Source organism: Musa acuminata, chromosome BXJ1-1 (genome assembly GCF_036884655.1).
Source record: "Musa acuminata AAA Group cultivar baxijiao chromosome BXJ1-1, Cavendish_Baxijiao_AAA, whole genome shotgun sequence".
NCBI classification, from domain to species: Eukaryota; Viridiplantae; Streptophyta; class Magnoliopsida; order Zingiberales; family Musaceae; genus Musa; species Musa acuminata.
The window spans coordinates 7,662,485-7,687,826 of NC_088327.1; the positions used below are offsets into that span (position 1 = coordinate 7,662,485).

Below are 25,342 nucleotides of genomic sequence, written 5' to 3' on the forward strand. Positions count from 1 at the left end.
CCCATGTAAACGGAACCGAGTGGACCGGCAGAATAAGAGAGAGGCTTCGCGGCGTGCGTCGGAGCTGCAGAGAGACACAGGAAGGGGGAAGATGGTGGTGGTGGATGTGGGGGAGTTCGGGGAGGAGGGCTTCGATCCGAAGCGATGGATCAACGCGGCGCTGGAGTCGCGCCACCCGCAGGACCCCCTCGACCGCTACCTCTCCGACCTCGAGGAGAACCTCCGCACTTCCGCCGACAAGATCGCCGACGCCCTTGACCGCGAGAGCGCCGACGCCCTCCGCCGCGTCCCGCTTGCCTGCCGCGACGTCCTCCGCCTCCGCGATGACGCCCTTTCCCTCCGCTCCCTCGTCTCCTCCATCCTCCTCGCCCTCAGCAAGGTCATTGCCCTTCCTCTCCCCTCTACCCTCTCATCTTCACTCCATCACGCGTACTTCTCACGCAACTCGTAGTGCCTTTACTATTTATGGAGTTGGATAATTTCAGTCTGGATCTGGCGACATTCATACAGCAGATCTTAATTGAATATAATGACGTCGTATAAAATGTACTTATTTCCAACATATGCAAAGCTTTTCCACCTAAGAACTTCATATTTTAACTGGATACACGATATGTCAATTGCACTATACCCGTTATAGTGACTTGATGCACCAGAAATTTAGTTTGGCGAGGAGTTAAACCACGGATTGTGGATTTACGATTTGTATCTGATGATGATGATGATGATGATGATGATGTGTGTGTGTGTGTGTGTGTGTGTTTTGGTGGCAGGCTGAAGGCACTTCTGCTGAGTCTATAGCTGCTATTGCTAAGATTGATATCGTCAAGCAGCGGATGGAAGCAGCATATGAGACGCTGCAGGTATGAGCCATATGGCTAGTTAATTTTATCGTGTGCCGGGGAGAAAAGTTATTACTTGTTCAACTGTTTATTAGGTGCAGAATGAATAATTATATTCGTTCTGAAAGAGCAGGATGCTGCTGGCTTGACACAATTGAGTGCCAGTGTGGAGGATGTTTTTGCAAGTGGGGATCTTCCACGGGCAGCAGAAACCTTGGCCAACATGAGGCATTGCTTGTCAGCTGTTGGCGAGGTAACTTCTCTGTCTTTTTGCATGGTTCCATCATTTTGTTCGGTTGAGCATGTTTTGTGTTGGATCACATACATCTAAAAGGCACTCGATCCCAGGTTGCAGAATTTGCTAATGTGAGGAAGCAACTTGAAGTCCTGGAAGACAGGCTAGAAGAAATGGTCCAACCTCGTCTATTTGATGCTCTTCAAAATCGCAAGGTATCCATTCACCTTTCTCTTTGATTTGATTTATGTGCATTTATATTTGATTTATGGTTTCTAAATTGCATATGTAACATGCTCACTTATATTAGACTATGTTGTGAAATATGATTTAAGGTTGACGCTGTTCAAGATTTACGGCGAATACTTGTTCGTATTGGAAGATTCAAGTCGTTGGAATTGCAGTATATTAAGTTGGGCATCAAGCCCTTGAAAAAACTCTGGGAAAGGTTTGACTCAAGACAACAAGCTCACAGGCTTGAAACAGAAAAGCATCATGAATATACAAATCCTATTTCTTTTTCTAGCTGGTTACCAAGTTTCTATGATGAGGTTCTGCTTTACCTCGAACAAGAGTGGAAGTGGTATGATTTCATTCTTATTTGGAACTTTTTGCTTGGTGAGATTACAGTTTACCTGTTGGAACTTTTGATGTATCAGTTGTTGACATTATACATTTGTGAACTTGGAAGGAACTATGTAGATCGATATGTTAAAGTGCAACTAGTGCTTATTTTAATCCATCATACTATCCTATTGTATAAACAAAAAACGTTATTTGTAGCATATACTTATAGGTGAACTTTTTAACTCCTACTTTTATTATTTTGTAGGAAACTAATTCCTTGGTTTTAGCCTAAGTTTCCTCTAATATTTTTTGGTGTAGTGACCTTGCTAGACATTGTGGCTTAATTCTATATTCTTTCTCAAGAAGGGATTTGAGATGCTATCATTATCTATTCATTTGACTCTTTTCTTCATTGATAGAACACTTTTGCATCATTCTCAAAACAAATGCATCCAACAGTGTGAAAATTATGAAAGGTAGCAATCGAGACGTACCCTTGCAAGTAGGAATATTGTTTCCACGGCTCAAATCAGAGTCACCCAAGTTGTGAAGGAGTAACCTTATTGTGACATAGCCCTTCTAGAACTATCATTATTTGTTGATAAACTAGAGTGTAAGTTATAATCCAATTCTTTAACTTTATTATGTAGTAAATATCATGAAGTCCGCTAGTAAATACTTTAAGTGGACTATTTCCAAATTCATGATAATTTCTCCTATCACATCATTTTTTGTCTTATGATTGAAAGCTTTCTTTTTGTAAAGTGACAGCCTGTTTGACTGCAAACTATTAAAATTTGGTAGTGTTTTAACAGAATATTGACAAAGTGATGTAGAACAGAGTAGGGAAGTAGAGAGAAACAGAGAGGAAGAGAAAGAAAGAGAAGTGTGAGACAAGAGAGGAGAGTAAGAGACTAGAGAAAATGCAATTCTTTGTATTCAAATCTGAAATGTTCGATCCACTATTTATAGGGGTTTAGAAGCCTTGATACAATTAATTAAGATAATGATTCCCAAGAGTAATCTCCTAGGGAATTAGTATGTCTTTTAGAAATCTAAAATGTGACTTTTAGGATACCTAAATAGTAAATGAGTGCACTTAATACAAAAAGGAGTCCCTAGAAAGATTAAAGAACTTTTCATTTTTCAACACAACTCTTAGAATATCTTGGCCAACTAATTGATGACTTTTTGTTTATGTTTTTTCCTAGAATAAACTTTTCTAAATTTTTTTTATAAAGCTTGATGGTTATACATCACAAAGTTGCCTTATATGATTAGGTGCTTCCTTGAACTTCTCTGACTAAGAAGTGAATATGAAATCAGCAAGCTAATATTTGTCAGAAACCTGATGATTGGCTATGTTTTTTATGCATCAAGTGATGAATTACCATACATTAGAAGGAATGAAATCCTGATAATACTCCTTATTTTAAGTGTCATAGCTGCCTTTATCTTCATGATTTGTTCAGTTGGCATATGAGGTAATACAAGATTTAATAGGCCCAAATAGCTTGTTGTTGATTTCTTAAGGACCCTAATTTCTACTGAAGATATCAGGATTCCCTGCATCCCCTGTAAGTCAAATGAATTGCCTGATCATTTTCAGAACACTTAGATCCTCTTTCCTGCATCATCTGTATTCTTTTTTCCTTCATCGTCTATTACCTATTATGTTTTCCTTTCAAACCAAGATAGTTCAATTCTGTTTGTAATCAAGAAAACCCTTGAGTTAGAAATGTCTCTTCCCCTAGGCGAGCTATTACTTGCTAGACAATCTGTAGTAGTCCTGCATCAAATAACACCTTTAGAGGGAGAAGTCACATTAATAATATCAATGCAAATTCTAGTATGAACATTTTAATAATCGTCTCTGATGTTATTCATACAAAAATGTACATGACAAAAAAATTAAAAATGAAGCGAAGGTCAGAATTCTACTTCTCTGTTTGGTTGATATTCTCTTGCTTTTTTGGGTGGCGTTCCCTGATATTTTGTTACTCATGCAGTCACTGCTAATCTTTTCTACTTCCAAGTCATGCTCACAAAAATTGTTATTTTATGTGCTATGAGCTAACTAGTATGGCACTTGCAGGTGCATGAATGCTTTACCTGATGATTATTTTTCTCTTGTTCCAAAACTGCTAATGGAGACCATGTCCGATTTGAACGCAAGTTTTGTGGCTTGTATCAACCTTTCAACTGGTGACGTTGTTCCTGAAACCAAAGCATTGAGTAAAGGTTACTGACATATGATCTTTTTTTTTTCAGAATAATGACAATTAGATGCCACCTGCACATAATGTTATGTATTTTTAGCTTTGGCAAGATGTTGCAACTTGCAAATCTATAGTATTGTTTAAGTTATTTAATTCTTGCTAGTCACATTATATTTGATCTGTTCTTCAGATTTCAGAATATCCACATTAGATTTGTAACATTAATTTTGAATATGAACTTATTAGGTTGGTGGTGATGTTACTAGTGTTTTGAGCAAGGTTGACTTGAAAAAAAAACTTTTGCTGCTTCCAAGTTTGGCTTGCATGATAACCTAGATGAGGAGACAAAAAATTTTGGTCTAGGACTTCTTTTCATTGTTCAAGTGGGATATTATTGAGGTTGGTTGGCCAGTATTTTTTTATTTGGCTGTTGGTTAATTTTTGTCAAGCTTTCGATTGCAAAGCTTGTCATTTTCATTGTTTCGTAGACACTAGTAGGCTTAGAGTAATTTCTATTTGTTGGTTCCTGATTGCATGGGCTTTAACTGCTCAAGTTTCTTGTAGATCTTTCTATCTGCAATGATGACTTAAAGTGTTTATGCAAGTCAATTTTGTGTAGAATTTGTCTAGGTTATGGATCAAACACCTGCTTAAAAGATTGAGATCAGGTTTACAAATTAAGGTTGTAGTTACCTGTTTTTGTTTCAAAAGCATTACCAACCACTACATTGTAGTTTCTTATTATGGTTCAAAATAGCTTTTTTTTTCTGACAACTACTTTCAGATTAAAGCAATGTTTTTGTTACCATACAATTGACCTATGGATAACAATTTCTATCTTTATTTGCATGCAGGTATAACAGACATCCTGTCTGGAGACGTGCCAAAGGGTACTAAAATATTAAGCAGGCATCTTGAGTCTCTAATTGAACTGCACAACATGACTGGAGCTTTTGCAAAGAATATTCAGCATTTATTTTCAGAATCTGATCTTCACATTCTATTAAAAACTTTGAAGGCTGTTTATTCTCCTTATGAAACCTTTAAACTGAAGTGCGTACTTTTAAGTCTTTTGTGTTCTTACCTTTATAACCTTGCTTCAGTTTGCAGCAAAATTTTAATCTGTATTTGTTGATGAGTATCTGCTGCATAAGCAAATCCGAAGTAACTAATATCCGAGGGACAAATTGGGTTGTTTTCTAGGTATGGTCAAATGGAACGTGCTATCCTTTCTTCTGAGATTGCTGGAATAGATATCCGTGGCGCTGTTGCACGAGGTGTGGGCGCACAAGGTATAGAACTCAGTGAAACAGTTCGAAGAATGGAGGAATCTATCCCACAAACTATTGTTTTTCTCGAAGCAGCCATTGAAAGATGCATTAACTTCACTGGTGGTTCTGAGGCTGATGAGCTTATACTGGCCCTTGATGACATAATGCTTCAATATCTTTCGAATTTGCAAGATACATTAAAATCATTGAGAACTATATGTGGGGTTGATAGTCCTGCACAAAGTGATGGTCTTAAAAAGGAAGGAGCAGCACGGGTTGTTGATATGGTCTCAGAAGAGGAGGAGTGGTCTATTGTCCAAGGATCTTTACAGATTCTTACTGTTGCTGATTGCCTAACGAGCAGAACATCTGTTTTCGAAGCTTCTTTACGAGCTACTCTAGCTAGGATTGGCACAACCCTGTCTCTTTCTGTATTTGGATCAAGTTTGGAGCAATCGCATGTAGCTGTCACTGGTGAGAATGATGTAAACCTTGCAACAAGGGCAGGTTTGGATGTGGCAGCTCTGCGCCTTGCTGATGCACCTGATAAAGCTAGGAAGCTTTTTAATCTTCTGGAGCAGGTATTTGGGTTTTTCAGAGGTTTCTCTTTTCTCTCTTTGTTGTTGAATACTTTAGTTCTACCATATTCATTTAGCCATGTCTTTCTTCATCCTAATGCATTTTATATCTTTTTATTTGAGCAGATTAAGAAGTATCTTTCATTACTTGTTTCTAGTTTTATTTAGCAGAGTCCAGAATAAGTGAACTTCACTAGTTGGATTATAATGGCTTATAAAATTCCCTAGGTTTTCACAGAATTATACATGAAAATATAGCATGAATTTAAAGTGGTATACTTACAAATAGGAAACTTCTAAGGAATGTATGTTCAACAACTTTCTATTTAGTGGCATAAATTAAAATGATTTACTTTTATTTTTTATTTTTTTCACATGTCTTCTTTAACCACATGTTCCATATTTAATTTCAATTATGTCATGATTCAGGCTTACAACTTTGCTTCAATGGTTAAAATATCATAGCATGTTGCCATGCATATGCCTTTACTGCCACAGTACAGAATGTTTTTGCATGCCAGTATTTCGCGGTCACAGTGCATATCATATATGATGCTCTAGGATAATTATTTGTTAATCCATACATTTCTAACTTCTTCTAGAATGTTCCAACTATAGAAACACTTGTTGTGAACAGTAATCTCAAAATGATATGTTCTCGAATGATCTTTATTATCCTTTAGTTTGGGCTTGTGTTAAAAGTTTAATTTTCTTTCTCAATATTTTTTTTTACAAACATTTAGAAATATTTACTGGAGTTCGCAGAGAGGATCTTTCATTTTAAGGATAAGGGGAATGCTAACGCATTAGAAGTCTGACCAACAAACTTTAGCAGTGAATTTTTGTCATCATTGGCAACTGGTATATCAAAACAATCAATGGATTAAATGTGCAACTTGACTGCTGGAACTAAACATACTTAGATTTCTCTCTCTCTCTCAAAGAAAGTTCTAGTTAGGTATACATAACTGTGTGACCTCTCTTTCGACTCATTTCATAATGTTGGACCATGAAATTATAACTAGACTGATCTTTCCTTCAGTCTTTCATTTTTTTCCTGTACAAGGGTAAAGAAAGATAAAGTGATTTCACAGGCCAAAATCACTTACTTTTTATATCTTGCAGTCAAAAGATCCAAGGTTTCATGCCCTTCCTCTCACCTCCCAAAGGGTGGCAGCATTTTCTGATACGGTAAATGAGCTTGTTTATGACGTTCTTATATCAAAAGTGCGGCAACGTCTAAGTGACGTATCACGGCTGCCAATCTGGTCATCAGTAGAGGAGCAAAGTTCTCTTCCCCTCCCAAGCTTTAGCGCCTATCCACAGGCCTATGTCACTAGTGTGGGAGAATATCTTCTTACTTTGCCACAGCAGTTAGAGCCACTGGCTGAAGGTATCTCGAGCAGTGAGTCCGGAACCGAGGAAGCCCAATTTTTTGCTACAGAATGGATGTTCAAGGTATAACTTCTGATCTTCTTTGTTCTGCACTTTTGTAGATCTCCATTTCCTGAGATCTAGTTGAATTCGGATTTAGGAAAAACTGAAGTAAAGACTATAGATCTCTGATTTGTTCATTACTTCTACACAAATCTTTCCTCTTTGGATTTAATGTCAATATCATTGGAGATTATTTTTGGGTTGATGCAGGTCCTAACACATTTAAGCACTTTCTTTTGTTTAGGTGGCCGAGGGTGCAACTGCCCTTTTCATGGAGCAGCTGCGAGGAATTCAATACATTAGTGATAGAGGTGCTCAGCAGCTATCGGCTGATATCGAGTACTTGAGCAACGTCCTCTCAGCTCTCTCCATGGCCATCCCCCCATTTCTGGCAACATTCCACACATGCCTCGCAACTCCAAGAGACCTGCTTCCCGCTTTCCTCAAGTCGGATGGAGGAAGCCAGCTTGACATTCCAACTGCTCACCTGGTTTGCAAGATCCGTCGTATTCCTTTAGATCAGTGACTTTGCGTCGGATTCCTTTAGCTCAGTGACTTTGCACCGCCTTATGTCTTTTTGCTAAGATTACTGGCTGCGACTTTTTTTCTTTCTCAAGTATTTTTCTGACATTGTATTCTATTATAGGTTGCAAATCAAACTGAACGATGAATGATGGCTCTTCTTTTTTTTTTGGTATGTTTGCTTAGGTCATGGACGTATGACCATTTTCTCTGCTCTGCTGCGGAAGAAAGCATTGCTTATTGTACAGATGAGCCTCTTAGTGCGCATGAATCCATAATTTGATACTTGAATTATTGGTTGTCATTGGTGTAATGTTGTCAGAAAGTGTATATTAGAAAAAGTATTTAAAATATTAGTTTGATGGTGTTATATCAAGTTCACTTTGTCAAGATTGAGGATTTAAATATGTTTAGGATTATCTTAAGATAATGGTATGATGATGATGTCTTAAACTAATTTATCAAAAAGGTTTAATTTTTTTTAAAAAAACAAAAATAAATTTTTATTACATCAAATAACACGTATAAGGTTCACACATGAACTTGAAATTGAGATATATCATTTGTATAATAATTGTATTAATTAACTTGGATGTTTCAATGAGATCGAAAAAAAAAATTGAATCTCATTTGATAAATTTTTATAATCAAAATATTGATTTGATTGTGATGTATTATATTTACTTATTAGGAATTATGGATTTGAAATCTTATAAGACTCACTTACTAAATATCGAGGATAATTTTATTTATAAAATATTATATAAATAAGAACGATGGTATTGTTGAAAAGAATAGAAGATAATATTGTAGGAAAAAAGAATTATTGAAGAAGCTTCGTTAAAGGGAAGATTTTTCTCAAAAAAGTTTCCTCGTATAAAAGAATTATTGAAGAAGCTTCGTTAAAGGGAAGATTTTTCTCAAAAAAGTTTCCTCGTATAAATCTTATCTACTATCATATAAAGTTTCATTGATGCGCTTTTAAGAGGAATCTCTATGTTGGAAATTGCTCCTTGGCAATAATTTTTGATTGTATAATAATACTTAAAATAATTTTTGGTTAGCATGAGATCTTCGGTGTAACGCCAAATGGCTAAACACAAACGAAAAGATTCTCACTTCACCTTCGAGTTACTACTCCAGTAGTACGTATACATTCGTCATTTTCAATGTCTTCTGCAACGTCATCCGTGCGTCTCTCAAGAAAGAGCAAAAGTAATCTCCATCCTTCCATCATGGCAGCAGTGTGTTAGCTTCTCTACCCTTCATGTTGCGTGCGATTGTCGAAAGAAACCCATACAAACTTGTAGGAGGTGATAGTTGTGAGTATTAGATTTCTTGGTATGTGTGGTCAAAATATTTAAGATTAAGTTAATAATAATATATTTTTCTAAGTTCTTATAAGTCAATTTTGATCTTACTCAATTTTGATACGAGACTAATCCACATATTTCAAATGCTTTCTTATATGCGACCTTAATTGAATATGTTTATACAGTAATCCTCCCATATAGCTCGAACTTGACTCTTTTTTTTATGTCAATCAACTTTGTTAACTCTAGACACATATTTATTCCTACGATAATAAAAGGGATATAGTATATATCTACCGGTTTATGTAAATGATATTATCATCACAAATAATAATTCCATGATTCCATGAAGATCAAGTAATTTTTTAACTAATTGGTAGATCGATTCTTCATCAAATACCTAGGAACCTTAAGCTATTTTCTAGAAATGAAAGTAACTGGAATTAACGTTTATATCTTTTGGATTTTTCTTATCACAAAAGAAGTAAATTCGAGATCCATTATCAAAACAAACATGCAGAATGTCAAAAAAAATCGTCACCCTACTCTCTACTCCTAAGTCACTCAAATTCTATGATGATAGTCCTACTATGGATATTATACAATAGCGACAAGTGTTTGATTCCTTACAATATTTATCTTTCATATGTCTAGACATTTTATTTGTAGTCAATAAATTATCACAATTCATTCATCGATCGTCCACTATACATTGGTTTGTACTAAAATGTGTCCTACGTTATTTTAAAGGGACTTTTAATCATGAACTTTTTCTTGCTAAATACTCATTACTTCATCTTTATATTTTTGTCGATGTTAATTGAGTAGGCAATAGGAATGGTAGAACATCTACAGTAACTTATATTATCTTTTTTGAAATAAATTTAATCAATTAAAATTTTAAAAAAATAGAACACAATTGTAAAATCTACCATTAAAGATGAATATTGAATCATCACAATCACTATTTCACCAATATGTTACACAAACTTGGCATCACCTCCCGATCCACTCCTATAATATACTATGATAATATCGGTACCACTCATCTATGGGTCAATCTAGTATTTCACTCACGCATAAAACATATTATCATCGACTTTTACTTTGTTAGATTTTAACTACGTGTTTCTCATATCCATATTTCAGACTAACAAGCGAATCCCTCACAATGACTCTCGATATTTCAATTGCATCAATTCAAAATTGACATCATTGATGGAAGTTCAATCTTGTAATGGCATGATAAAATATCATGATAAAGATAAATATGGAATGACAACTTTGTATTCCTTACCTTACCTGATCAATCAATATATGATTTGAAGATCAATCACACAATTGAGTATATGATTTGATTATATGATTTAACATAACTAAAAAAATCTTTCTGTCAAAACCTTTATAAATACATATTACCTTAATGAATTATATCATTCATTTCATGATAAATTCTTTCTTCAATCTTCATCTCTACCCTTCACACTTCTCGCCATCAAGCCATCTACAGAGGAGAATAAATTTGCATCGATTGATTTACCAAATATTTTTTGTCTCTATGTTCGTAGTCTTTGTGGAGGAGAGGGAGCCGAACGTTAGCAACCCACCATGCTTGGGTTCCACCAATGGAGCTACCCCTAATGTAAGAGTTGCAAATGGCTTTCATGGTCTTCGTTTTTATTTTGTTGATTAAGAGTTGATGTGCTTCTTACTTGAATGAATGGAAAAGGTTTGACAATGAATTGGAGGACATCGATAAGGCAAAATCACAGCCAAAGGAAGACATGCATTTGACCACGATGATCAGAGGGCATCCGACTTAATCTTGCAACTATCGCATGAAGTTTTACTATAATTAGAAGCATCTTTTGAATGATGCTAGAGAAATCAGCATTTCATGAATTTGTCTCCGTGGTGATAGCATCGATTGGACAATGCAATTTTGATAGTGCTTGATTGTGTTTTCATCCAATTTGAGATTCTCTCATCTTGAATTAGTTGCTATCTCGATAATTGTAGCATTAAATCGTGTGGATATAATTCTAAAACTAAATAGTTACTTACAAGTCTTTCGAAAAGTGGTTAAAAAATATCACTTAAAATTATAATTCTTCAATTCTTGGTGTTTTAATTATCTACGCATTATCGATTATGTATGAATAGAGTTCTACGGGGAAAGCGCCGTGACGTCGTTGTCACGAGCATGAGTATTGTATAGTTGACTTTGAGGATGGACGTTTTTCATCTTATATAGTTAGTATCCACATCATCATACCGTGGATATTGTTGCATTTTGTCGATATGTAGACTTAATATGTGGTTGACTAAGGTTGAGGATTAAGATATTAGTTTATAATGTTATATTAAACTTACTTATCAAATAGGGTTTTGATACGCCACATTTTGTCCTGAGTCCAAATGTTATTGTTTTGATGCCATTGACTTGGGAGCTAACATGGCATGGTTTGATCTTGAAGGCAAAGATCCATTCGAGGGCTCCCTCTTCGAGCGACGGTTCAACTCGTTTGAGGAGTTAAAATGATAGATGGACTCCCGATGTGTTGTCGACTTACGGTGACGATCCTACGGTCATCCCGAGATGCGGCTTGCCTATTGAATGAAGGTCGGGGTCTTCCTAGGGTGTAACTTATCTGATAAAGGGAGCTATGGGTCATCCTAAGGTACTCTTTAGATGAGTCAGAGTCCTACACAAGCAATCGGTGACTGAGGGGTTTTCCTCCTCGACCCCATCGGAGGTCCCCAAATATGAGTTAAAGTATTTCAAAAGGAGTGAGTCCTCCCTATTTTTCCTATTCAGGATGTGTTTTTATATTTTGAATGAGAGGAAGAAAGTTTAAGATATCCTTCTTCTTCATAAACGAAGATAAGAGAGTCTAGGATTACCTTCCTTATCATAAAGAGAAAAAAAAGCTTATGATCGCCTTCATTGGTATAAAGGAAGCAAAGATAAGGGAGTTTGTATTTCTCTGCTTTGAAACTTTGTATACGTAGACAGATAACTTAGATGACATGTGGCGACAACGTGTTAACTATTTAATAATTTTTCTATCAAGTTTGAACAAACTTTTACATTCATAATGGTGTATCATATTCACTCAAGGATTAAGAGTTTGAAACCTATTGTTGTTAAGCCTCATAATAAAATTAATTAATTCAAACAACTAATATTAAGTTAATTATATTTTTTAGATAGGTAATATAAGAGATACTTTGACTTAAATACAAACTATCAAAGGGTAAACATTGAGTCAAAAAAATGGATACTAAGCCAAATGTTTGAATATCGGTCAACATGATTAACACACATTTATGCACTGATAGGGTATCTAATTAACTTATTTTAGATTTCGGATCTTAGAATTTTTAATATCGTTGAGTTCGAGATCAAAATTTTCTTACCCTACTTACCATTTGTAATATATATATATATATATATATATAATTTTTATTATGACAAATTTGTGAATACCAAACTTAGAATGTCACATCAAAATAATTAATTTTAAATAGGGATAACTAAATACCATACCGTTCGTCAATCATAAATTTTAAACTTTTGTTTAATCTCAAATAGGATACAAAGTTGTATAGCCTACAAAAAGACATAATCAATAGTAGTGAAAGGGACATCAGATCCAACATCATACATAATTCAGAGCATCTATTCTAATGATGCGAGAGTCTATAACGTACCAACGATATAGATCAAACCCTAATTCTTTTTTAACCAAATAAGAGAAAGGTCCAAAAGAAATATATTATAATTATATTAAAAATAACTAATTAATAAAAATATAAAATATATATATATATATATATATATTTTATATATAAATATGAATTTATGTGAGTTAAATAATGAATGATCTAATATGTCATTCGATATCCTTAATATCTATATTCTTTCTCTGTTCTAACGATCTAATTTCATATCGCTTTTTAGAGGTTTAATTTTTTTATCAAAAGAATCCCCATTAGATATATTAAAAATCATGAATATGAGATGGATCATATTTTGGTAAGTAATTTTTATTTTAATTATTGAAAGTGATCTACCAATTAAAAAATAGATAAATATATATAATTGTTTTTATCCTAAGATAAAATTATATGTAACTTGAAGAATAAATATTTTCAAGATAAATATTATGAAAAGTACACTTGTTAATATGCTACTGGTTCCAAATAGTTAGGAACGTCTATGATTATTTTTATTATAGATTTATCCTAACGGATAATGAAGCATTGCAGAGATATGATGTACGGGGTTTGTATTATAGATTTTTATATCATTAAATTAATATTTCATACGTGTCGAGTGAAGAAAAGAATAGAAGATAAAGAACAATTATTGAAGAAATAAAAATGCTTCAATACATTAACATGTTCCCTCTCCTGTTTATACAAATTAGGAGAAAGGATTTTCCTCAACAGAGGATTTTTCTAAACAGAAAGAAATTTCCTCTACAATTGGGGAAATCTTATCTTCTATCATCGAGCTTGTATTTCAAGATTTTGTATAACCAAATCATCACTGATTTGAAATCATACGTGTCATGCTACGAATCAACGTTGACTCAAGCGTTGACTCGATAATATAGCGTCATAGAGATATGATGTGTGAGATTTATCTTTTAAGATTTTATATTACTAAATCATCACATACTTGAAATCATACGTGTCTGTTAGATTATTATGGTACTTTCTTTATAATTGAATAAGATATATAATATAACTGAAGCATCAAAAGATACACATAGATCTATATATTTGATTTCAATCTTGACATATAAATTATTTTTATATTTTAATATAATATATTATAGATTTTTATGCTTATCGTCGTGCCATCGAATCAATATGTCAGACTTATATTTTGGAATTTTACATCATCAAATCAGCATCTCATATGTGTCGGACTTATATTTTAAAATTTTATATTACTGAATCATTGCTGACTTGAAATCATACGTGTCGTGTCATCGAATCAACACTGACTGACTCGGATAATGTAACATTGCGGAGATATGAAACATAGGAGTTATATTTTGGGATTTTGTATCACCAAATCAGCATCTCATACGTGTCGAGCTTGAATTTTAAGATTTTGTATCATCGAATCAGTAGTGTAGCGTCGGAGAGAGATGAGATACCGGACTTGTATTTTGGGATTTTTATATCATTAAATCAGAAATCATACTGACATGAAATCATACGTGTTGTATTATCGAATCAGCACTGACTCGAAGGCATACGTGTCGTGTGCTAAGAACCGTTGCAGCTGAGACTCCCCTTCCGCCTTGTGGATTCACTCCCCGTCTTCGACAACGGGTGGGTTTCACTGCTCCCAAACCAGAAGGCGGCAGCGAGAAGAAGAAGACGATGGGATTCCGCGTGTCGCCTCCTCTTAATCCCTAACCCCCGAGGAAAAGGACAGGACATACCGCTCCTTCCCGAAACCAAAATAGGGAAAGGGCAGAAATCCTGCGTTTATCGGACGGCAGGAGAATCGGAAACCGACATTTAGCCTTCACCTCCGAAACAGAGCGCCATCCCCTGTTTCCTCCACGTACGCACCGCGATACTGTCTCCCGCCACTCTTGTTTTGTCTCCCTGCAGTGCAAATCGCAAGCGCATGCCTATCTCCTTCGCCTCCACAGTTCTTTCGCGCTCGACCCACTCTGCCCCAAGACGTCCTACGGAAGAGAATTTGGGCGGACTTGCACAGAACTGACGTAGTCGAAGGACAGAGAAGTCAATACAGTCGCAATGGAGGCACACTAGTGGTAGGATGTATGATATCCACCTCGGCGACCATCGTGTGGAATAGTGGTCGTTGATTAGATTTTGATTATTATTATTTATTATTATTATTTTTTTATCAGTAAAATAAATTTAATTATGATAAGATATTTTAGATATCCTGTTAATAAAAGAAACTCTCTTAATTATTTATCTTATCTAATTTAATTATGATAAGATATTTTAGATATCAGTAAAAATCTTGTAGTTCGGAAGAGCTTGCTTGCTGTGTTTGTCGTGTATGAACCATTTATTGATTTGCTCGAACCTCGGTGGGACTGAGAAAACCTGGTAAGAGATGGTGACAGTTTAGGGCAGGTAGGTCGTGGCAACGTTAGAAAGAGGGAAGAGGGAGGTGTGAGATTGTTTTTTCACTAAAATACAAATTTATTTAAGATAAGTCTAGAGAAGATATTTATTTAAGATACAAATTGTGGGGAATTTGGTAGATTTTTGAGCCACTTCATGCTGCGGTAACTTTCGTTGCAAGTGTTGGGAGATGACTCGCCGTTCTAACCGGGGAAAGTATCTTTTTTTTGGGTAGGACACTGATCAGATAATACATCTCTCTTATGAATTCCCCTTCAGAAGCTACCAAAATCTTCATCATGGCGTCGTCGGCTTCCTTCACAAATGTCCTAACCCAATGAAGCTGCCCGTCCACAGTATCGCCTCAACTGACTCGAAGCTCCGTCCTGTACGTACCCCGTAACTCTATGCCCCCCTCGCTTCTCCCCCCTTCCCTCACAGTACATAGTCAATACGGCGCACTGTTACCTCCTGGTTCAACACTAGAAAGGATGGAACTTTCTGGATCCCCCATTCTCAACTGTTCTACGTCCATTACAACCAGACTCAACACTCTGTCGCCGCCTCCTCCTTGCATGTCCTTCCAAGAGAAGATAACAAACGTCCCCCTCTCTCTTTTCCCCAAAAACCCAAACTTTAATATAACAGCAGGGTTTTAGGGCGGGAATATGAGTGAAGCAAGCAGGAGGGAGAGCTCTTTTGTCTTCTGTTCCTTCTCTCTCTCTCTCTCTCTCTCTCTCTCTCTCTCTCTCTCTCTCTCTCTCTCTCTCTCTATATATATATATATATATATATATATATATATATATATATATATATATATATATATATATATATATATATATATATATATATATATCTCTCTCTTCACTCGTAGTTTAGATTTCATCCCTCCCTTTCTCTCGACATGAATCGCATGGTTCCGGACTTCCAGCACGGCAACGAGCCCCACGCCTCCTCCGCCGCCGCCAATCTCCGCCGTAAAGCATTCACCTGGTGGGTCCTTCATATTCTCCTCTTAAGGTTTATTATAATGAAACGAGAAAGAAGGAATTAATTCTATTGTAAGATTGATATGTTAAAAAGGGAAAATATTTTTTTAAGCCACGAAGACGAATTGATGGAGTTAATCTGGCAAACCGGCTTGATGACCCATCCGGTAGATCGCTCCGCCGCGGAGGTGGCCTTTTGTGGCTCCTCAAGCGCCGTTGGCGGTGGTTGGGCGGACGCGGCCAGCCGACTGTTCATGGAGGATGACGAAATGGCTTCGTGGCTGAACTGCCAGATCGGGAACGCGGAGAGCGGAGGCGGCGACCTCGAAGCGATGATGGCGAATCAGGAGATGACGGTGGTGACGCCGGGCGAGACTCCTGTGGCGGGGTCGACGGCGATGGGGTCGAGCGAGACTCCGGAAACCGTCGTGATCGTGGAAGACGACCAGCCACGGGGGTCCGCGTCGTCGTCGGGGACGGCGGAGCGCAAGCGGAAGAAGGTGAGTGCGGCGCGGGAGGAAGAGACGGACCGCCAGGTTGAGCAGGTCAGCTCACCGCCTCCTCTTTCGTTTTGTTCTTTTTCTGCTTCTTCCTGATCGTAAGTTGGAGAACTTTCGTTGGCAATTGATTTGGCGGTAAGCGTACGGTGGGTCGTTGGACGTAACAGAACCGTCTGTTTGAACATTCCATTGGCGGCCATGACCCATTAGGCTCACACGGATTCGTTTGCTGTGGACTTAAAATTGCACGCATATACACATGCGAGTTATTTGATTTTAGTACCTGTAGTTAAATTGGTCGTATATATGTGATTTTCTAGTTGATTATTTATTACTTCCTCTAAGAAGTTTCTTTAGAGTATTATAATTTTAGATGTTTATATTTTTGTTTTTAACTTAATTATTTATCAGTAATGGTTGGTTTGTGTTTCTTGGATGAATATAAATCTCCACTTAATATTTGAAGTCATGTGTGTTGTGCTTAATTTCTGGGGCAAGAATGTTATTTACTAAAAGCATAGACATGTAGAAGATTAGCTATGCTTTCTTACAGCATAGACATGTGCAAGGAAAAAAAAGGTTTTCGATCAACTGTGTTTAGGTGTGGGGTTTTTGTGGATGTTCATACGACCACTAGGAATTCTGGATGTTCATACAAAAAAATTTTGTTATTTAGCCTTGATTGACAAATACTTTCCATTTGCTTGTTCCACATCATCTCGATTTAATTTTGCTATACTTCAAAGTTTTATCATCTTTCCATGAAAAAGCAATAAGCAAACGTTTTATGATGTCCAAATGCGTATCTTCAAGCCAAGTTTACTCTTGTATTTGTTTTCCCCTCCCTATGACCTTTAACTGGGCTATTGAGCTGCCATTCATATGTCATGTTATTTTATTAAATGAAAGGGTGATGAATTTAAATCCGGTGAAAGAAGGAAAGACCGCCCTACACGATACAGACCAGTGAGAAAGCTACGTGCCGCAGAGATCCACAATCTCTCTGAGAGGGTGCTCATCTAAACCAGTTATTTTCATTTGCTTTGCCCACATGAATGCATGAATTTTGACCAATTTCTAGGCTATACAGTATGTTAGTCATATGAGTTGTAAGTGCAGAGGCGTCGGGATAGGATCAATGCGAAGATGAAGGCTTTGCAGGAACTCATACCCAGATGCAACAAGGTCCTAACCTTAGAGCTTTAATGTACTCTGAAAAATTCACGCAGTCCTCTCTTTAAAAGTCCTTTTGCTTTCTCTTTGATTTCAGTCAGACAAAGCTTCGACGTTAGATGAGGCCATTGAATATATGAAATCTCTTCAACTCCAAGTCCAGGTATAACTTGAGCATGAAATAATTGACTGGTAACTGGAAAAGCCTCTTTTGGTTAGGAAAGCCTCAAGGAAGCCAGGAGAAACTGTGTCCTACTGGGGCATCCACAATATGCTGCCTGCGAGTATCTTTTATATGCATGATGATGAATAATCTCATAGTTTGTCGTCATGTGGTTGATCAGTTCAGATTCGTCTGCTCTCTCTCGAGCATCAGAGCTTCACGTTACATGTTTTTTTTTCTAGTCTCTTGTTGTGATGGTGATTACGACTGCAAATTAATAAAGAGATTAGGAGAAACTGAATGATCGTATACTACGGTGATCTTGTTGTCATATCTCGCGCGTATTCATCGACTGAATAACATTTTGCAATCTCCCTGTTGAATCTTATATTATAGTTTTAGCTTGATCATCCTGGTATATGCAAGTTGGGATTTTGGAAAGGCATGCTAGATCATATTGCTACTAATTGCCGAGGATAATTTGACCACACTAGATATCTAAAACTTGTTTATGCTCAGCTTTGTATAAGAAGCAAGATTATCATGCTGGGAACCTAAATTTATGGCCATCTACTACACTGGTTTTTTGCAATGACTTTTATCTGGGAAAAGTATGCTCTGGATAGATCACTGTAGTATCCTGCTTCTCAGTTGTTGCACTGCAATAGATCTCTTGGTGGAATAGGTGTTACTTGATTTCTTCTTCATTAAGCCGCATTTACCAATGCCATTTTCGATTGTTTACTGATTAATAATTATTTTCTTAGACTTTCGTGAAGATTTATTCAAGCATGGAATAGGTCTCCTAATGTTAAGCAAATCAGGTTCCAGATCACCCAGTGTGTTTGTCTTCCTTCTCATTTGTCATATGTTAGTGTACTTGTGAGTTTGACATGTCCACTGCCACTGACAAGGAACCGCAAACAATATCTTTCTATTCAGCTTTGGGTTTTTGCTACCATGTTGAAGTATGTCGCCCTTTGCTTTAAACATGATGCTATCTGACTGGGATTTTTATGGTCTGGAACCACTGCAGATGATGTCCATGGGATGCAACCCTGGCGCTGTGATGTTTCCGGGCGTTCAAACATACATGCCCCCCATGGGAATGGGCATGCACATGGGACTGGGCATGGGGATGGGCATGGGGATGGGTCTGGGGATGAGAATGGGAACTGACATGGCTGGTGGCAATATACCCCGTCCAATACTGCCATTTGGACCCATCCCTTGCCCGCCAGTTACTGCACATCCACCAGTTCAATTCGGCCCAAGACCAACATGCACAACACCATTAATGCCATCGTTCCATCCATCGCCTGCTATGCCAATTGCTGATCAAGCCAGATTCGAAGCGATCAATCAGCAAAATCATCTGTCCGAGACACTTAACATACGAAGCCCAAATATGGGTCAAATGCCACATGTTGCTGATCCTTTTCATCATTTTCTTAACCTTCAATGCCCTCTAGTGCAATCCCAGGTACCTATCTTTGTCCGTCTTTCATTATATCAACATCCATTTTCGTAGATTCTACATGCTAGTATGGAGGATTACCAATATGTATAAAAAGTATGATATATTTGTTATCACATTTCTATCAGAAACTTACTGTGTATCACTTGCAATTTGCAGAGTCAAGTGCTGGATGAAGCTGGAACCAGCAACAGGAATGGGAACGTCGAAGGCAACAATGGGTATGCTGTACCTTCTGAATGATGAGTAACTTTTTTCTTATTTCTCATCAATCGCTTAAATTGGCAGACTGCAGAACTTGTTAAAGATTTTGTGCTTGAGAATATAGGCTGCATATATGCTGTGGTCTTTTTGTTATAGGTGAACACAGCAATTTGTTCGTATTTGTTGAACATGTTTTGGCCATGATATGAATATATGCATTCATATGCCTGTTTTTAGGTATCCTCTTCCATCAGTCTATGTGTAGTACTCAAAGTTTTAGCTCGAATCCATTCATGAGTCAGCATACATTGATTTCATATTGATCAAGACTACAAAGTATCTTGCATAAATGAGAATTGTTCATTGAGGTGACACTAGGCTTTAAATACTGCTTTGGATGATAATTTCTTCTTTATCTGTCATCTTAGCATAGCATTCACAGATGTTCCTATATTTCAGGCTGACTGGTTGAATCAAAACCCCCTAGAACTTCATGGAAGTCGAAATCTGCTAAGTAGTCTTCTTGGACGATTAGTCCAAGAGGACACCGCGATGCAGGCTACTCGGATGGGTTGCCTATCAAGTTTTGTAGAATATGGATGTACTAAGATCTCTATCTTTATTTATCCTTCTGGACATGAAAGCTACTTCTCGAGAGATCATAGCGGAGTACGTTTGCTGCGTCGTTGTGTGTTTGATCGCATGTAACAAAACGAGTGTGTTCACTGTTATGTTGGAGTCTTATGTTAGATGAATCTGCACCGAGTTACTTGAAGCATCTATCTGAATGGTTTTACTTGATTGAGATGTGCCAGGAAATTTGGAACTTGATCTACTATGGGCAATACTTTTGTGAGGTGTTCTACCGTTGGTGATGGCTTCTCTTCAAAGAGGATATGTGATGAATTACTCCAAGCATGAGGTTTTAGGTAAATTGTCACCACGCATAAACAAAGCTAACAGATTTGTTTACTGGATCTGTTACTCTTTTTTTTTAGTTTCTTATTATTTTAATTTGGTATTGCGTAATTGAGTAGTTTTCTTCCGAAGTTGATAAAATTTTAATTATTTTCTGTAACAAAATCAAATTATTTATTCAAGAAAAGAATCGCTTCGAGAAATACAATTTTAGGCGACCGGTTGTCGTTTAGTCGCGCGAATGGCGACGTCGGCGGGTCGATGGGACCCACGTTGCTCACCAATCGCCTCGAGAGAGGACGAGGCGTTGCCACTTCTTCGAAGCAACGAATCGTCGGCTCCCGCCCTCGCGTCTTAACCAAGCTGGCAGAGAACTCCGAGTTCCTCGGCTTTCTGGGAAAATTCTAGGGTTCTTGTTCGCGATCTTTCCTGAGAAGAGGAAGGAGAGAGGAGAGAGGAGAGAAGAGAGGAAGAGACCGCGTCCCCTGCTTTGGACGGAGCTGCCTTGATCTTTCCTGCAGACTCTCCTCGGCCCCTCCATCTTGACCTACTCCAAATGGGTGCTGAATAGTTGCCGCCGCCACTGGCAGCTCGGCCTCGATCTCCCCTTCCTTGCCGCTCTCTGGTAATCCAAAGGCTCCCTTCTCTTGTTTGCCGTTTCAAGCTAATCTAAGCGGACGTTCCGAGGAGAGATTAGAGGCGTCGTCTAATTTTGATGTTGAGATTCTCATGATGACTTTGTGTGTGTGTTCGAGGTAGGAAAGAATAGCGATTTGGTTCGTCGATTGCCTTCACGTCGCTGCAGAGGCAGTGGATGGCTGCTGCCTCTGTTTCGTGTTCGTTATTTTTTTCTGAAGAAGCTCATGCATAGGTCCATCGATGGCTTGAATGCTTCTTGAACATGTTCTATTCAGCATCGTTACCTTTTGTGTTATATTGTTCGATTTAGTTAAGCCAGATTCAAGATTATTTTGGTAGAACCACCAGAGGAGGCAAAATTTAGCAACCTAATCACATAGCAACCACCAATTAAGTCCTTTCTGGGAAGCTTTATGGTTGCTCTACCTTTGAGGCACTATACCATGAGTTTAAATCTTGATACTGGACCCATAGTCATCCTTGGTCAGACTGACATGGATCCAATATATGCAGCATACTGACACATGGTGTACCAATATGTCAATTGATTTTGAGAAGGTGGGAGGATAAGGAGAGGGGTGAAGTAAGAGGAAGAGGAGATAAAAGAGGAGGAGAGGAGATGGAAGTGGAGGAGCAGGAGAAATACCAAAGATGATGAGGCAGCAGGCGACACAAGACAACAGGTGGAACGACGCAGATGGAATCGAGGGGAGAGAGAGGAATTAAAGGACTTGAAGAACTATCACTATCAAAACTCAAAAATAACATTAAATTAATTTCGAGCTGGACCAAACAAAATTGCCCAATCTGAATGTCGGTTCTTGATTGGACCGGTAAATACTAGTCAGCTTTGATCAGTCCAACTAGTTCTTAAAACCATACCTATAACACATACTAGCCTCCTTGTAGCTTTTGAGTAATTCACAATTACTCATGCAAAGTATTCAATCTTACAACTACTAGATTGTTCATTGGAAGCAATTATCTTTATCCACAAACATGTAAAGTTATTTGCATTATTCAAGCATTCTAGTCAAGTTATCCTCATATCTGACTATGCCATTCCACTAAACAGATGTTTATATCTTATATTTAGTGTTTGCTTGCCTTCCCCCCAGCTAGTGTCTGAGAACACTTATTTTATTTTGTGCCAAAAGTTTGTTTTGTAGCTTTCCTTGTTATATAAGTATTCTGTTTTCAGGGAAAAGAAATAGTTACCAGCTTGGGATAGACTAAATACCTTGCAAATATACTAAAGAAGCCAACAATGATTATCAACATCTAGGGAAACATGACAGTTGAAAACTATAACCATCTGCCTTCCACTCTCGAAGTTCATTTTTATCTGACCTGCCTTATAATGGTGTGGAAAACCTGGATGCACAAAATACTTTTGCCCAATTGGAGAACAGGATCGAATGTCCTTTTCTCTGCTATAGCCTATTGTGTCTTGAAACAATGTAAAAACAAAATCTTCCTTGCAAATGTCCTCATTGTGTTGATTAGACATCTTTGACATCAAACCATCGAATTTTTTTTGAAAATTTTCTTTAATACTCTTGTCATCACAAGCTATCAGCTTTAGTAGGTAACCTCCTAAATAAGGTCATTAGTGGTGACAAGAGTCAACATAGCCACATTGCCACCTTCATTAGCATTGTGTATGGACTATGGACAATTAGAATGTTGTTTGGGGTAAGTCTTCCTTCTTGATTTCATAACTCAAAACATAGGAGCTAACAAAAAATGACTAAGAAAACTGTGTGGAGAATTAGCGGTCATTTTACCTTTCACCTTTATATGGTCTTTCATGGCCATTCTTGTTGATGAGTGCAATTTTCAAACAAAGCTCCGGCAATTATCTTGATGTGTTTGTTCTAGATGGACTTTTTTTTAGCACAATAATAATTATCCATGCTCATGAGCAACTTTACATTCACCCTGTTATTGTGTTTGTCCTAGAGGTTGGGTCTTGGTACGATGGCAAGGCTGTTCTTTTGCAACTGGGAGAGCAGGGTTCCTGTCACGGAACCCCCTCTCTCTAAGTGGCTGCATATATTAATCCTCCCTAAAGCCTGCATTGACGAGAGTCTTGTGCATTGGGTATGTCCATGAGCAACTATACATGTTACTTAGATAAACTACAAAATGCAATATGAACCGCCATGCCTATTGTACTAAAAGCTGCTCTAGTATGGTAAGAACACTATTAAATATGTCATTGTTTTGTATGACTTTCTGTATGTCCCTATATCCAAGTGCACTTATTTTAGTTGACATGGATATATCTTGAATGATTTGTTGCTAGTCTGATTGCTATTTAGAAAAGCACCTTGTACATATTCCAAGTTGTTGCCCAATCCCATTTTGACTTATGGCCAGTTCATACAAACTAATGCATAACTACTTATGCTTGATAGTTGGGTTGATTTGATTTTCTTAATAATCTTGTGTTTATTTGTTGATTACATTGTCCTGGTAGGTTTGTATAAAACCATCCGGATTCATTTTAAATACCATTTATGTTAAAAAAAACCAGCGAAGTTTTAGTTTTAGATGAAAATACTTTTTGAAATATGGATGTGTTTCTACTATCCACAATAAAAGTATAACCTTTTCTCTTATACGTGGTAAAATTCTTTAATCGTATATTTCATATGAAATGTTGGTATTGGATCATGTAGTTAAGATATTGACTATGATATTCTTAGAAAAATATCTAAATTCTGTCTGAATTTTTTTTTTGTATTATCCTTTTTTGTTTTATGTACAGGCACTTCCACTTTTGTTGGTAGCCATGGTTGACAACAAAGGTCCTCACTGATGTTTGTTCTAGGATGAGACAAAAGGTACGTTGTCACTTTATCTTGATTTGTTTATTTTTCTTCAATTTGTTTGGTTCGTTAAATGTTTGCCTCATCTATTAAGCTTTCACTGCATTGGAAACTTCTTCTGTGGCCTTCACTAATCATAACTATTAGAGAGTCTAGTGTTAAGATCTACTTTATATGTCTCAGGGCTTATAGTATCACATGATTCTAGCAATCTACTTGATTTAATTTCTTCCCCTCCCTTTATGGGTTATCTGATCGTGACCACAATTAAATAATTCCTTAATTCATCTGCATCACCAAAATAAAGACATATATCAAAATAAAACACCACATCCTATAATAGCAATCAGCATAAAGTGGGAGACCTCCCACATAAGAAGCCCTATAAATGCTTGCACCCAATAGTCAAAACATGTGTTAGTCAGAGTTGTTGCAAAAGAAGACCTGGCTTCAATTCTATCCTACTAACATAAAGTTCTTTTCTTGAACCTTCCTGCTCAATGATGCCAGCACCTGCTCCCTTATCGAACTGACTGGGACTTGATCCATCTTCTAGCAGGGGTTGGGTCCACAGATGGACCACTGAGAGAGGCATCTCCAAAACGTGGTAGCACCTCAAAAATTCTTTTTGATGTAAATCAGAAAGTTGTAGTCCAACTTATTTTAAGTTTTTTTTTTTTTTTAACCTTTAACCTTCAATTTTAGTGGTCATCTAAAGATGTGAATGCAACACTTCCATTGCTTGTTAGTTTATGTCATTCTCCGAATGAATAAATCAAAATCATCAACTACTCAAGGAGGTACGTTTTCCCATGTCAATTTATCAGTAGGATCATTAAAGTGTTTGTGAAAATAACATCTTTAATGCTCTGAATTATGATAATAACCTACATTTTAATCTTCGCAATCCACTATAAGTTCAATGTGATGTTCATAGGATATATAGGGAACTTAAAGACTACATGTGTCTCAGATATAAGATTTCGTTGGAGCACTATCATTCTTCGAGTCTTGTGGTTTAGATCTCCTTCAGCAAGAAATCTATGCTGCCAGCTTATTAGCATAATCCTGCAGCATTCTATCTGCTGAGAGGCACTTTAGTGTTGCTGAGTATTCTCGGGCTCTGCCTTTGCATGTCGATTTTTCTATCCTTTTTTGTTACCACCTTTCGCATTACCGTTGTGTGATCTCAGTGTTTCCACCGTCTCCTCCCTGTCTCCCAACTCCTGCCGAAGACGTACTATCATGCCTTCTTGACCTCCCCAAGCAAATCTCTCCCCTGCAAAGGCCACATTAACAGCCTTTGCAAATTGCGAACTGATTACC

The 25,342-nt window shown here is 37.2% G+C and overlaps 2 protein-coding genes and 1 long non-coding RNA gene across 3 annotated transcripts; all 3 read left to right on the forward strand.

The window, feature by feature from the left end:
- Nucleotides 1-47: 47 nt before the first annotated feature.
- Nucleotides 48-7,965, forward strand: LOC103983780 (conserved oligomeric Golgi complex subunit 7). The gene is made up of 10 exons (XM_009401057.3): nucleotides 48-379; nucleotides 774-863; nucleotides 976-1,095; nucleotides 1,191-1,292; nucleotides 1,413-1,660; nucleotides 3,740-3,885; nucleotides 4,718-4,916; nucleotides 5,067-5,715; nucleotides 6,838-7,170; nucleotides 7,394-7,965. The coding sequence occupies exons 1-10, from the start codon at nucleotides 92-94 to the stop codon at nucleotides 7,673-7,675; spliced, it is 2,457 nt and encodes an 818-aa protein (XP_009399332.2). The 5' UTR covers nucleotides 48-91; the 3' UTR covers nucleotides 7,676-7,965.
- An 8,058-nt stretch (nucleotides 7,966-16,023) lies between these two features.
- LOC103989179 (transcription factor PIF1-like) lies at nucleotides 16,024-19,664 on the forward strand. The gene is made up of 7 exons (XM_065097432.1): nucleotides 16,024-16,112; nucleotides 16,221-16,653; nucleotides 17,518-17,619; nucleotides 17,728-17,793; nucleotides 17,879-17,944; nucleotides 18,981-19,427; nucleotides 19,581-19,664. Exons 1-7 carry the CDS (start codon nucleotides 16,024-16,026, stop codon nucleotides 19,662-19,664), a joined length of 1,287 nt encoding a protein of 428 aa, XP_064953504.1.
- Nucleotides 19,665-20,870: 1,206 nt separating this feature from the next.
- On the forward strand, nucleotides 20,871-24,812 carry LOC135643797 (uncharacterized). Its single transcript, XR_010498356.1, has 3 exons — nucleotides 20,871-21,168; nucleotides 23,956-24,031; nucleotides 24,527-24,812. It is a non-coding gene; the product is annotated as an uncharacterized LOC135643797 (long non-coding RNA).
- Nucleotides 24,813-25,342: the final 530 nt, after the last annotated feature.

Excerpts from the sequence above, each read along its gene's own strand:
- LOC103989179 (XM_065097432.1), top strand. The coding sequence starts at position 16,024 with ATGAATCGCATGGTTCCGGACTTCCAGCACGGCAACGAGCCCCACGCC. Across the intron at positions 17,620-17,727 it reads TCCACAATCTCTCTGAGAGG|AGGCGTCGGGATAGGATCAA; the intron begins GTGCTCATCTAA and ends TTGTAAGTGCAG. Across the intron at positions 19,428-19,580 it reads GCCCTCTAGTGCAATCCCAG|AGTCAAGTGCTGGATGAAGC; the intron begins GTACCTATCTTT and ends TGCAATTTGCAG.
- LOC103983780 (XM_009401057.3), top strand. The coding sequence starts at position 92 with ATGGTGGTGGTGGATGTGGGGGAGTTCGGGGAGGAGGGCTTCGATCCG. Across the intron at positions 1,293-1,412 it reads ATGCTCTTCAAAATCGCAAG|GTTGACGCTGTTCAAGATTT; the intron begins GTATCCATTCAC and ends ATATGATTTAAG. Across the intron at positions 3,886-4,717 it reads AACCAAAGCATTGAGTAAAG|GTATAACAGACATCCTGTCT; the intron begins GTTACTGACATA and ends ATTTGCATGCAG.